The sequence below is a fragment of the Mus pahari genome, chromosome 14, assembly GCF_900095145.1.
Source record: "Mus pahari chromosome 14, PAHARI_EIJ_v1.1, whole genome shotgun sequence".
Classification (NCBI taxonomy): domain Eukaryota; kingdom Metazoa; phylum Chordata; class Mammalia; order Rodentia; family Muridae; genus Mus; species Mus pahari.
The window spans coordinates 76834430-76846274 of NC_034603.1; the positions used below are offsets into that span (position 1 = coordinate 76834430).

General features: G+C 48.6%; 1 protein-coding gene across 5 annotated transcripts in view; it reads left to right on the forward strand.

The window, feature by feature from the left end:
- Positions 1-11845, forward strand: part of Arsg (arylsulfatase G) — a 126758-nt gene that overhangs the window by 102687 nt on the left and 12226 nt on the right. For all 5 annotated transcript variants that reach the window (XM_029546042.1, XM_029546043.1, XM_029546045.1 and 2 more), the window contains 2 exons: positions 677-785; positions 9700-9820. In XM_029546042.1, coding sequence (XP_029401902.1) covers positions 677-785; positions 9700-9820 — 230 coding nt within the window. The remainder of the gene's footprint in view (positions 1-676; positions 786-9699; positions 9821-11845) is intronic.

An 11845-nucleotide genomic window follows, 5' to 3' on the forward strand; every position in this document is an offset into this window, starting at 1 on the left:
TCCTCCCCCTCCCCCTCCATTTCCCTCTCCCCTAATCAGTCACGATCAACTGGAAGACAAATTCATTTGTTCATTTATTCAACAAAGGTTCCTTAAGCACCCAGGATGTCTTGAGTCTCATAGTGTGGGGACACAGGAGGAGAAGGGAATAAAATAACGGTTTAGCATGGGTGATGCCATGAAAGGAATTGCCAAGATTAACAGAGGACTCTGTTTATATAGGTTAGTAAAATAAAAGGATGTACTGAGAGCTACTAACTATTTGTTGGGGGCAAATAGCTGGGTAATAAAAGAATTAAATTTCTCCTTCCTTCCTTCCTTCCTTCCTTCCTTCCTTCCTTCCTTCCTTCCTTCCTTTCTTTCTTTCTGATTTGTTTTTGTTTGGGGGGTTTGATGTTGTTTTTTGTTTGTTTTGTTTTTTTGTTCTTTTGGTTTTTTGAGACAGGGTTTCTCTGTGTGGGCCTGGCCATCCTGAACTTACTCTGTAGACCAGACTATCTTCAATCTCAGAGATTTGCCTGCCTCTGCTTCTTAAGTGCTGGGATTAAAGTCATGCACCACTTGAAATTATTGGCTATTCCTACAGAGGGACTGTTTGCCCACAGGCCATGTCTTAGCTGTAAAAGAAGCCCTGAGTTACTGAGGATGTTCATGAAACAGCTGCTTCTTCTCACAGGGGGGAGTCCAACCAAACAGACCACCTGGGAAGGTGGGCACCGGGTTCCAGCACTGGCTTACTGGCCTGGCAGAGTTCCAGCCAACGTCACTAGCACCGCCTTGTTAAGGTAGGAGATCCGAATGACCTTTAGCTGTGGGGGTTGAGAGCCAGAGCTGATGTGGACACATGGGTGGCCGGAGATCCCAGCAAACTCACTGCTCCTTGGTTACCCATGTTCGGCAGGAATTCTGCATCCTCCCGAGCTCTCATGGCAGCAGTGTGGATTTGCCCATAGAGCAATCCCACAATTCCATGTGGTAAAGGAGGCTGCAGAGGGCCTTCCCCTTCCCCCGGGGATGATCCTTGAGTAAATGAGAGACCTTGCTGGTCTCGAACCCTCAACTCTGGTTCTTCAGTGTGTGCCAAAGAGAGAAGCAGCCAAAGATGGCAGCCAGGGTGACGTACCCATGAACTCCTCCCTGGGATTAGGGTAGACATCCCAGGTGGCTTTGAGAAGCCTGTGCATCAACTAGTGATCGAATGGCCCCAAGAAAGAAGTACAGACACCGGGATGCCCTGGAGGCCAGGAAGCAGACAGATGGTCCCAGTGGACGGAGAGGGAAAGAGTTAACAGTTAGGTGAGGACGTTGTCCAGCCTCGGGCAGTACAGCCTTCAGTTGTTGTCACCAGGAACGTCAGGAGCATTATATGTGACATCTGTCCAATGTATTAATGCTAATAGATAAGCCCAGTTTCTTGGCAGAGCGTCTGGCTACAATGGGTCTCTGGGAATATTGCCACGAGAACTAAGGATCCCTGACTTATAGCTGGAACCCCTCATGAAGTCATTTAAAAAGTATTTGCTCATGTACTTAGCATATGTGTGCCTGTGCAGGCGTGTGTGTGTGTGTGTGTGTGTGTGTGTGTGTGTGTGTGTGGAGAGAGGCCAGAGGTCAACCATTGGTGTCATTCTTCGAAATCACCCACCTTGTGTTTTTCCCCATGACTTTAATTTCTAAGATCTGCACATGTGAGAGTGCTTTGTCTTACGTGCTTTCTGCTTACTGTGTACCTGCAGAACTTGTGGGGGTCAGACGATGGCATCAGATCTCCTGGTACTTGGAGTCACCCGAGCCATCATGTGGGTGCTGGGAACCAAACGTAGGTCCTCTGTAAGAGCAGTGAGTGCTCTTAATCACTGAGACATTCCACAGCTTCTCTTTGAGACAGGGTCTCATTACAATCTGGGGGATCAATAATCTGGATAGGCCAGCAAGCCCCAGGGACACTCCTGTCTTTGCCTACCTATCACTGAGATTACAAGCACAGGCTTCCATACCCAGCGTTTTACATAGGTACTGGGGATCGAACTCAGATCCTTATGCTTGTATGGCAAGCACTTTACCAACTGTGCTATCTCCTGAGCCCGACTTCTCACTGATTCAGATGGGTCATTCCTGTCTGGTTCTGCCCTGTATTCCCCCAAACAGCACAACCCCCATGGAAGCACTTACTCATGTACTCACAACGATAGTTTGCCTGGTTGAGAGGCACCAGCCAGAGGAAGGCAAGTATCCCCAGTGCCCTCCCACATCTCCAGACCCAGTGGGAATGAAGGGCTGAGACCAAAGCCAAGAGCAGGAAGGGCGAGCAGTTTTGACAGCCCAGGGGAGTGGGTATTACCCCTGCCAGCCCCATTTCTCTCAAAGGTCGTGGATCATCCCTGAGCTATCAGGAGGGGGCAGCGTGCAGTGGGAGCCTGCAGGTGTGATAACAACCACACAGCTTAGGATCTGTGATGTCAGGCTGGCTGGAAGAGGGCTGGGAGGGCTGCTTTTCTAGATCTGACTGGGGTGCATCCAGACTGTTTATCAAGGGAGCAAGCTCTGGGCTGCACAGGCACAAATAACTCCACGGAGTCTTCAAAGCTCGGGGTTTCACTGCGGAAACATAATGAACTGTGTTTGTAGTTACCATCAATTACTGTGCCACAGTAGGCTGTTGTCTCGTTGATCATCAGAGGACAAGGATGGAGGCCACAGTTTGGTGACTAAAGAGAGTTCTTGGTATAGATAGGGTTTTCTTGAGGGCCTCTGGTACTTTATCAGAAGAAAACTATCAGAGCATGCCAGCCACCCATAGGATGGTTTGAGTGTGAATTTCCTCTTTCATGTTAATCCAATGCGAGTGAACACAGGAATGGGTGGGGCTTCTTACTGCCTTTTCCCTGCGGCCCCCACAGGCCAGCACTGAGGGGAACATGATTTTGATTCATGCCCTAGAATGGCGTGCTCACGTTTCACTGTGTGGGAGCCCGGGCTTGTCGGCGGTTTTAGTACTTTGAGTCCACGGCCGAGGTAACTTCTTCACAGCCACGGTTCCTTCAACTTCTATTGAAATGACCCCCAAGAAATTATGGCATCTTAAAGCAGTCAGGTTAATATAAATGTACTGTTGTGAATACAGAAAATGTTATAAGCAGTGTGCAGGGGTGGGGGGGGGGGGCGGGGACAAGATGGCTTAGCCTACAAAGGTGACCTGAGTTCTAGGCCTGGGTCCCACATGGTGGAAGTAGAGGGTTGATTCCTCTGACCCTACGTGAACACCACGGCGCTGCTGTGTCCACATACAGACACACAACAAACAAGTGCAAATTATATTTCAAAAGGGCCGGGCGTGGTGGCGCTCGCCTTTAATCCCAGCACTCGGGAGGCAGAGGCAGGCGGATTTCTGAGTTCAAGGCCAGCCTGGTCTACAAAGTGAGTTCCAGGACAGCTAGGGCTACACAGAGAAACCCTGTCTCGAAAAAAAAATTTTTTTCAAAAGGGTGTGCTGGAGAGTGTTTAGCACGAATCTCATTGTCTATCTTTTAGAGATACCCAGCATTAATATTCGGATGTGTGCCAAAGTGATAGAATAGTATTTTAGAGAAGATCTTGCACATGACTGCCCACCCCCACAAAGCCCGAAGACACAATTATCAAATGGAGACGACTCATACTTGTTGCTGGTTCCAACTATGGGTGAAACGTTGCTCTGGAGGCCAGGGAGCAAATCAGCTTGGGTGTAGCTTGGGTGTTCTTGATGTTGAGAAGTTAAGCTTCCTTCAGAAGAATGGCTTTGGGGGCAAAGTAGAAAAGGCACAGGTCTTACCTTCCAATTCTAGTTCAGGGTTTCTTCAATGTAGCATCCTGTATATTTTGGGTCAAGTAATTTCTTGGCTGTGACATGTCGGGTCTGTTCTGCGCATTTGAGATCGTTAGCACATTGCCAGGTCTCTTCCCGGTAACTGTTTGTGACAACCAAGGTATCTCCAGGCAGTCCCGTGTCCCCTGAAAGGACAAAGAGAACCTTAGGGAAAGTTCTCTTAGTCTTGTGAAAGAAGATGAAGGGTCTCTTCTGTGCTTGAGATGAGCATCTTCATCCCACTTCTCCATGGAGGACCACACACTGGCTCTGTGCCTGAGATGAGCATCATCTCTATCCCTGTTGTCGATGGAGGACCGACCACATATGGTGCTTGAGATGGACATCCCCCATCCCTGTTCTGGATGGAATATCACATCTGGCAAGAACAAAGGCAAGCTGGAACTGGCTGGACCAATAATCTCATTGGAAAAATCAGCTAGAGTTGCAGAGGAGCCCTGAGCTACCCTGGGGGCGGGACAACGGGGGGGGGTGTCTGCAGATAAGAGTAAGACAGTGGTTATATGGAAGGGGTAAAGGTCAGCAGACTCTGTCTTGTCTGCAGGTATAGAATTGGGTCCAGAGACAGAAGCTGTAAAGATTCCTTGTCTACAGCATGTCCTGTGGTCTGTATGATACACGCTGGGTGGTACCCAGCCATGCATCTCTCTTCAAGGCCGTCTGCTCCCTCCTGGCTATGGTGAGGGTTGAGGGAGGTGGGGCAGTGTCTCTTTCCAGCCTGCTGGGCTGATGTCTGTAAGAAGCATTCAGCATTTGTTATTCGGTAGTCCCGATACTCAGGTATCTCTGAAGTAGATGTTTTTTGCCTGTGAGAGAGACTCAAGGGTGGGGAACCACCGAGATGGGCTGCCAGTCAAACGTGAACACGGGCTAGTCCCCGAAGCCTCTGCAGCGTGACTAAGACCAGGAAGGGGTGGGGACCTAGCTTTTTTCAGGGATAATGAGAGGGACTAAACAATGCAGAAAGAAAATTACAATTAAATGCTAAAAAAGAACCTGTTTCTGTATCCTCGGGACTGTATTCCTCCACTGGAGGTGGTTCTGTTCCCAACTCTTCTATTCTTGGCATCTCTCTGTACTTATCTCCCAGGGAGGGAGGAGATGAGAGTCACTCCTTCATCCGGGTCCAAGTATCCCCAACCCTTCCCTGATATCCCCCTGTCTTAGTTAGGGTTTTACTGCTGTGAACAGACACCATGACCAAGGCAACCCTTACAAGGACAACATTTCATTGGTGATGGCTTACAGGTTCAGAGACTCAGTCCATTATTATCAAGGCAGGAGCATGGCAGCATCCAGGCAGGCATGGTACAGGAGGAACTGAGAGTTCTTCTACCTTTTCATCTGAAGGCCTCTAGGAAAAGGTGGGTTCCCACATGGTTAGGAGGAGGGTCTCATTGCCCACCCCCACCGTGACACACTTCCTCCAACAAGGCCACACCCCTCCTCCAGCAAGGGCATACCTCCTAATAGTGCTATTCGCTGGGCCAAGCTTATTCAAACCACCACATCCCCTTCTCTCTACCCATCTTTTGGGTCAGATTTCCCCCTAGTACAACTGAGCTCAGCTTCTATGGAAACCCTCCCTCCTGTCCATTCCCTGACACTCACCCAACCTTGGAGCCCAGGGCTGTTCTATCAGAAGGAAGCCCCCATGGGACCCTTCACTCCTTACTCACATAGCTTGTGGCCCAGCAGGCAGAGCCTCTGTACCCTCCTCACAGCCACCCAGTCAACTCCCTTTGATACCTTGTTTGGATAAGAGCACTAACCGGTTGGATGGGTCCACGCCCCCCTGGGAGGATCTGAAACAGAACAGTTGCTTGAATTTAGAACTCCAGAGCAGCCTGGACAGCATAGGGAGATCTTATTTTAAAAACAAACAAACAAACAAACAAACAAACAAAGGTTTCAGAAACGTACACATCTCCTATGAACAAATATCAGAGAAACACAAAAAAGACAATAGTTTTGTAAGGATGGAAAGATGTGGAAGAGCGACCCCAGCTTGCTCAGGGGTCAGTTTGCCCACTCCCAGGATAGCCTTTTGTGTCACCATGCAGAGGCCTCTGTCTCGGCTATCTCCTGCCTTCCTTTCCACTATCAGAGGGCCTGTGAAGTAATGCTTGTGGGACAGAAACCCACTTATACATCAGGCCCATGAAGGACAGTGCCAGAGCCCGAAAGATATTTATGTGAGGGGGACCAGGAATGTAGCTCAGTTGGTAGAGGGTTTGCCTAGCACACACAAAGTCCAGGGTTCGACCCCCCCAGCACTGCTTATCCAGGGTTTAGTGGTGCAGTAATCTCAACAGTAGAACCTAGTCTTGGATACCTGACAGTCTTGTCTCAAAACAAGAAAAAGAAAATACTTGGGGCTAGGGAGGTTTCTCGGTGGAAAGAAATACACAAGCACTGAGTCTGAATCACTAGAACCCACATCAGAGTCAGCCAATGCATGCCTGTGACCCCAGTATTCTGAGGGATAGCAACACACACACACACACACACACACACACACACACACACACACACACCAAAGAAGAAAGGAAAAGTACTTTAAAGTGGGATAAAATAGCTTCTTTATATATTTGCCTTCATATCATTAGTTGTGAAATGTAATTTCATGTAGACTTCATTATGCCTTTTGGGTGGTGCGGGGGTGGGGGTGTGTTGTGGGGGGGGAGGCAGTGTGTGCATGTGAGTGCAGCTACCCACAGAGGTTGACGTTACAGGAAGTTGTGAGCTGCCTACTGTGGGTCCTGGAAATCAAACTTAGGGCCTCTGCAAGAGCTGAGCTGTCTCTCCAACTCCTCTTTTTTTAAAGAAAAAAAAAAAATCGGGCAGGAAACCCCATGAAAGTGGGGCTAAAAAGCCAAGCAGCCCAGTGAATGCACTGGAAGTGCAGGGTTGGTTCTGCAGGTTTGGGGGTTGGCTTTTTTGTTGTTGTTTGCTTGTTTGATTTCTTCAAGGCTTCAGAGACTTCCAGGACCGGTTTCTTGGGTTAAGACTGAGGCCTGGAGAGCCATCGGCAGCCTCCGTAAGGCAGATCTGCCCTCCAGGTTCACAGGCAGGAAAGCCCAGGTCTGTGTGTTGCATGGAGCCTTTCCTGGTCACTTTAAGCTCAGTGGCTGGGCTCCTGCCGGTCTCTGAGTGACTGACCAGCCCAGGCATGCCCATGCTGGACTTGGCTCCCCTGAGCAGCGAGAGTCACCAAACCTGTTGAAGAAGTTTTCTTTGTGGGAGACAGTTCTTCTTGAGTTCCGTGTAGATTAGAAACCTCTGAAGGGCATGCCACACTGACACACTGGGATTCCCTGGAGTGTTTAGATCTGGATTAGTGCTGCAGTAAGATGCCAAACCTCGTGATGCAGAGGAGGAAAAGGATGGAAAAAGGAAAGTATGTAATTCATTCTGAAAGTCAATACAGGGTTCCCCAGACTTGCTGATTTGACCCGTCTGTGACGCTGATGTCTCTGAAGACCGCAAAAGAAAGCCTACAGTCTACTTCGTGTGTGTGTGTGTGTGTGTGTGTGTGTGTGTGTGTGTGAGAGAGAGAGAGAGAGAGAGGGGGGGGGAGAGATAGCTTATTGGTCAAGAGCCTTCTCTGAGCAATCAAGAAGACTTGGTTTTATAGATCCCAGCACCCACATAGCAAACTGGACAGCCCATGCATCCCTGCAACCTCAGCTCAAGATGGGCAGGGTGAGACGGCAGAAGAATAAATCGACGGGCCTTGCTGGCTTCGATCTAGCAGAGAAGATGCAAGCCCCAGGTTCAGGGAGAGACACTGCCTTAAAGGAATAGCCAGTGAGTGATTGAGGGCATCCAATACCTTCTTCCAGCTTCTGCATATGCACACAGGTGTGTGGGTATCTCCACATAGGTGTGCACACTCCACACAGGTGTGTAGGCACTCCCACATAGGTGTGCACACCCCACACATGCACTCACAACACACAAATTAAAAAAAAAAACTCTATTGTGGTGCCTGTTTTTCTTTCTTATGGGTTTGATGCTGATGTCGCTTAGTGGTGCAACTGTGTGTGTGTGTGTGTGTGTGTGTGTGTGTGTGTGTGTGTGTGTGTGAGAGAGAGAGAGAGAGAGAGAGAGAGAGAGAGAGACAGTCAGTCTAAGCTAGAACAACCCTAAACCATCTCACCCCTTTCAGGCCACACTGCAGACCTCTGTGTTTCCTGGTGTGTGGCAGGGACCTTGGACTCTGGACAGGTTTCCAGATTGTTCTGTACACTGTTGCACGCTGACTCCGCATGCCTTGACTGCACACCAGTGTGGGATGCCAGTTCCTGGAGTGCCTATCTCAAGAGATAAACTACCAGTTTTGTGAACTGTGAAAGCTACAGGCGAATAGAAACACTTTGTCCCGTAGTCAATGAGAAACTCTGCCTTAGGGTCGTAGGCAGCGCCCTGGAGAGAGGAAGGAGGATCCTGAAGTCTGATGCTGTCCTGGTCTCTGGGTACCAGGACCTCTTTTCTGGGAAAGTCCAACCCGTGACAGGATCCATGTGGGCCCAGCCCCCTGTTTCTGGCAAGCCATACTGACTGTCAGTTTCTTTGGCCCCTCTGCTCTTCCTGACAACCCACCCCTATCTCATGATATGAGCACAGTAGATGTGTGGGAGGTATGCAGTGTGTTAAAGTTCCACATGACTTTAAAACAACATTACAAGTCACAAGCCTGCAATCTTAGCTCTCATAAAGTGGAGACAAGATGTTAAGGAATTCAAGGCAAGTCTGGGTACGAGAAACCCTTAACAAAGTAGAAATGAATAAAATTACATGGACAAGACCCACCGAAAATATGACTAGTGGATGGGGCTTGGGAGATGGACCCCGGGGAAAGTTCTTGCTTTGAGAGCCTGAAGGCCTGCATTTGGATCCCCAGTACCTGCGTACGAGGTGGACACCAGGGTACCCAGTGCTGGAGGGAAAGAGATCCTGGGACTTCACTGTTTAGACAAGCTGAAAAGAAGGCAGTGGGGGAGGACATCTGATGGTGACCTCTAGCCTCCATACAGGCACATATGGGCAAACATTCACAGGTGCATATCCTGCACATACACAAGTAAGAATTTGACTTTTTAATAATGTAATATTAATATTTTTAATATTAAAATTAATACCCTCAAGTGACAGACTAGTTATGTGGGTTTTTTTCTTCTTGTATTTCTGTGTGTCCTAAGTTTTTTTTTTTCTCCTACTAAAATATTCACTGTTTCGTAAAAGGGGGGAAGAGTTAAAGGCAAGTGACAGACGTGAAGTGTTTCACACATCATAACTAAAATTTCACACACTTCACCTAAAGACTGCATTTTCATGAGAGAGACTGGGGCGTTGGAAGACGAGCTGAGTGTTTTCTTGCAGCCACCCGCCACCCTGCCACATGCTATTCCTGATAAGACAGTGGCCAGCTCTTAGTTTTGGGGGTTTAAAGGTGTGGCACTGTTAGTAATTATCAAACAACCAGCAAGTGCCCGGCTTCATGTTTGGCGTATCTTCCCTGTGTGTTTCGTGGACACACTCGCCCAGTGAGGCAGCTATTGTTATTAAAGCACATGTTTTACCGGATAGGAAACTGAGGCAGTAGATGTCACATGAGTGGTCAAACTGAACTTGAGCCTATACAGCATCTGGCCACACCCTGCCTCTTAGAGCAGAAACCTCAGGAAGAACTCCAAAGGGAAGTAAACTGTGTGGCTTTAGGAGAGGCAGCCTGCTTTTGCCCTGGTCTGGTACAGGTAGGTTCGGGTCGTAGGAGGGCTGGGGAGAGAATTGGAAGAGCTGAGGAAAACTGTATTTTGTTCTTTCTGCAGCTTGCTAGACGTCTTCCCCACCGTGATAGCTCTGGCTGGAGCTAGCTTGCCCCCAAACCGGAAATTTGATGGACTGGATGTCTCTGAGGTGCTCTTTGGCAAGTCACAGGTGGGGCACAGGGTAAGTGGAGGGAGCTTGTGTCTGGACCGTGTCTCATGCCTCATGTCTCACGCCTCACGTCTCACGCCTCACGTCTCACGCCTCACACCTACTACTTTGATACAAATGACCACCCTCAGAAGGTGCATGCTAGAGGCTGGTGAAGGAAGACCCCTGGGCAAAAATCCCAGTGATGAATTTCAGAGACGAGCTACATCCAATAATTCAGTCTGTTAGTCCAGCTTTGTATTTATATTTAACATTTTGGTTTATTGTAGAGGTATGTGAGTATTATCTCTAAGGCTTAATTTTATTCTTCTGTCTGCGTTCAGCTTTCTGACATAATTTGCACGCTCAACATATTTTTGTTGGATAAGATTCCTGTCCAGTTCTAGGTTCTTCTAGAATGGAAACTCTCTGGGGGGTTGGGGCAAGCATCCCATCTGCTGGGTTCAGGTTTCAGTTCTCACACACCTAACAGCCTCTGTACCTAGCCAGCACCCAGTGTATGAAAAGTGAATGAACAAAGGAAGAATGAAGATGAATGAACGAACGAACAAATGAATGAATGTCAGTAGTGCCTCCGTATTCCCAACATACTCCCAGCTCTGGGAGGGCTCAGGACACACTTTGCATCTTGTTATTTTGCTGTTGTTTACTTGTTTACCTTCAAAAGATGCTCTTGCAATAGGCTGACCTTGAACTCCTGATAGCCTCGGCCCTTTGAGTGCTAGGATTGCAGATGTGTGTCACCGTAGCTGTCTGCCTGTTCCCAAAACAGCAGCCCCCCAGGCTGTGACTTTGGGCCTCTATCTTTCCAGCATCACCTCCTCACTGTCCCCTCCTAATGCTCTGAGGTACCAAATTAGCAGCCAGGAAATGTCAGTCCTCATGGGCTTTCCCTGTCACTTCCCCGTGTTTTCCTGAGAGGAAGAGGAAGTCTGAGAGAGAAGGAGGAGATCGATGCTTCAGAGGTTTAAGCCTTTGAGGGGTCACACGGGAGATAATGTGCTCATGGGTACTGTTGCTGGTGATTACTGAAGCCTTCCTCACGCCAGTCAGAACCTGGGCCTTGAGTGGACCACTACACTCTTGCGCACATCGATGAAGTTCTTAAGGCTTGTCAGATTAGACCAGAACAGTCCTCTGAAGGGTTCTTGGGTCACCCCAGAATGCCTGTCTCTGTAGAACACTGTATTGTCCAGGCCTGCTCATTCTGAGAAGCACGAAACAGGAAGACGGTTTCCGCCTTCAGCTGGAAGTCAGTAGCATATGATGCTGGCAGTATTAGCCAAGGCTCCACCGGAGAGGTGCTCCTGAGTGTTTGTTGCCATGGCTACTGATAGAGTAGCTGGGGTCACCAGGAAGTGATCTTGACTGGCCTCCTGTGGACGCCAGCTCCTTCACGGGCTTACTTCCGTTCCCAGACAGAGAGATGTCTTCCTTTAGCATCTGATTTGCGTAGAGTCACTGGGTTAGGTCCAAGAATTAGGTGGGAGAAACCGACACACGTCCTGACACCTTCGGGAAACCTACATCGTATCGGTGACCTAGTTCAAGCGGGAGCTTGTTTACTTCCTTATCACACCCTTTGACCTAGGGAGAGGCAGCCAGCTTACTGCCTACAGAGAGCTGCCGATGATATCTTCAAAGGTAATCCCATGTGGGTTTGCTGCCCAGCCTCACACTGTCTTCTTCCAGTGTGCATGTGATGCTCCAGATAAGACCACTTTGGAATTTAAGAATAGGACTTGTTGATGGCCACAGGTTTGAGTTTGGTCCTTTCTGGTCAGCCTAAACTGTTGAAGTGAAGAGACTGAATTATCTTGGGTTTATAATAGTTGTAGAGGAAGCCAGGAGATCAAAACAAATGATTTTTATAAATATCCACACATCCATACATCTCTCTATACAGTACATATGTATCTCTTTAAAATGCTTATTTTTCACTCGGGAGGCAGAGGCAGGCGGATTTCTGAGTTCGAGGCCAGCCTGGTCTACAGAGTGAGTTCCAGGACAGCCAGGGCTATACAGAGAAACCCTGTC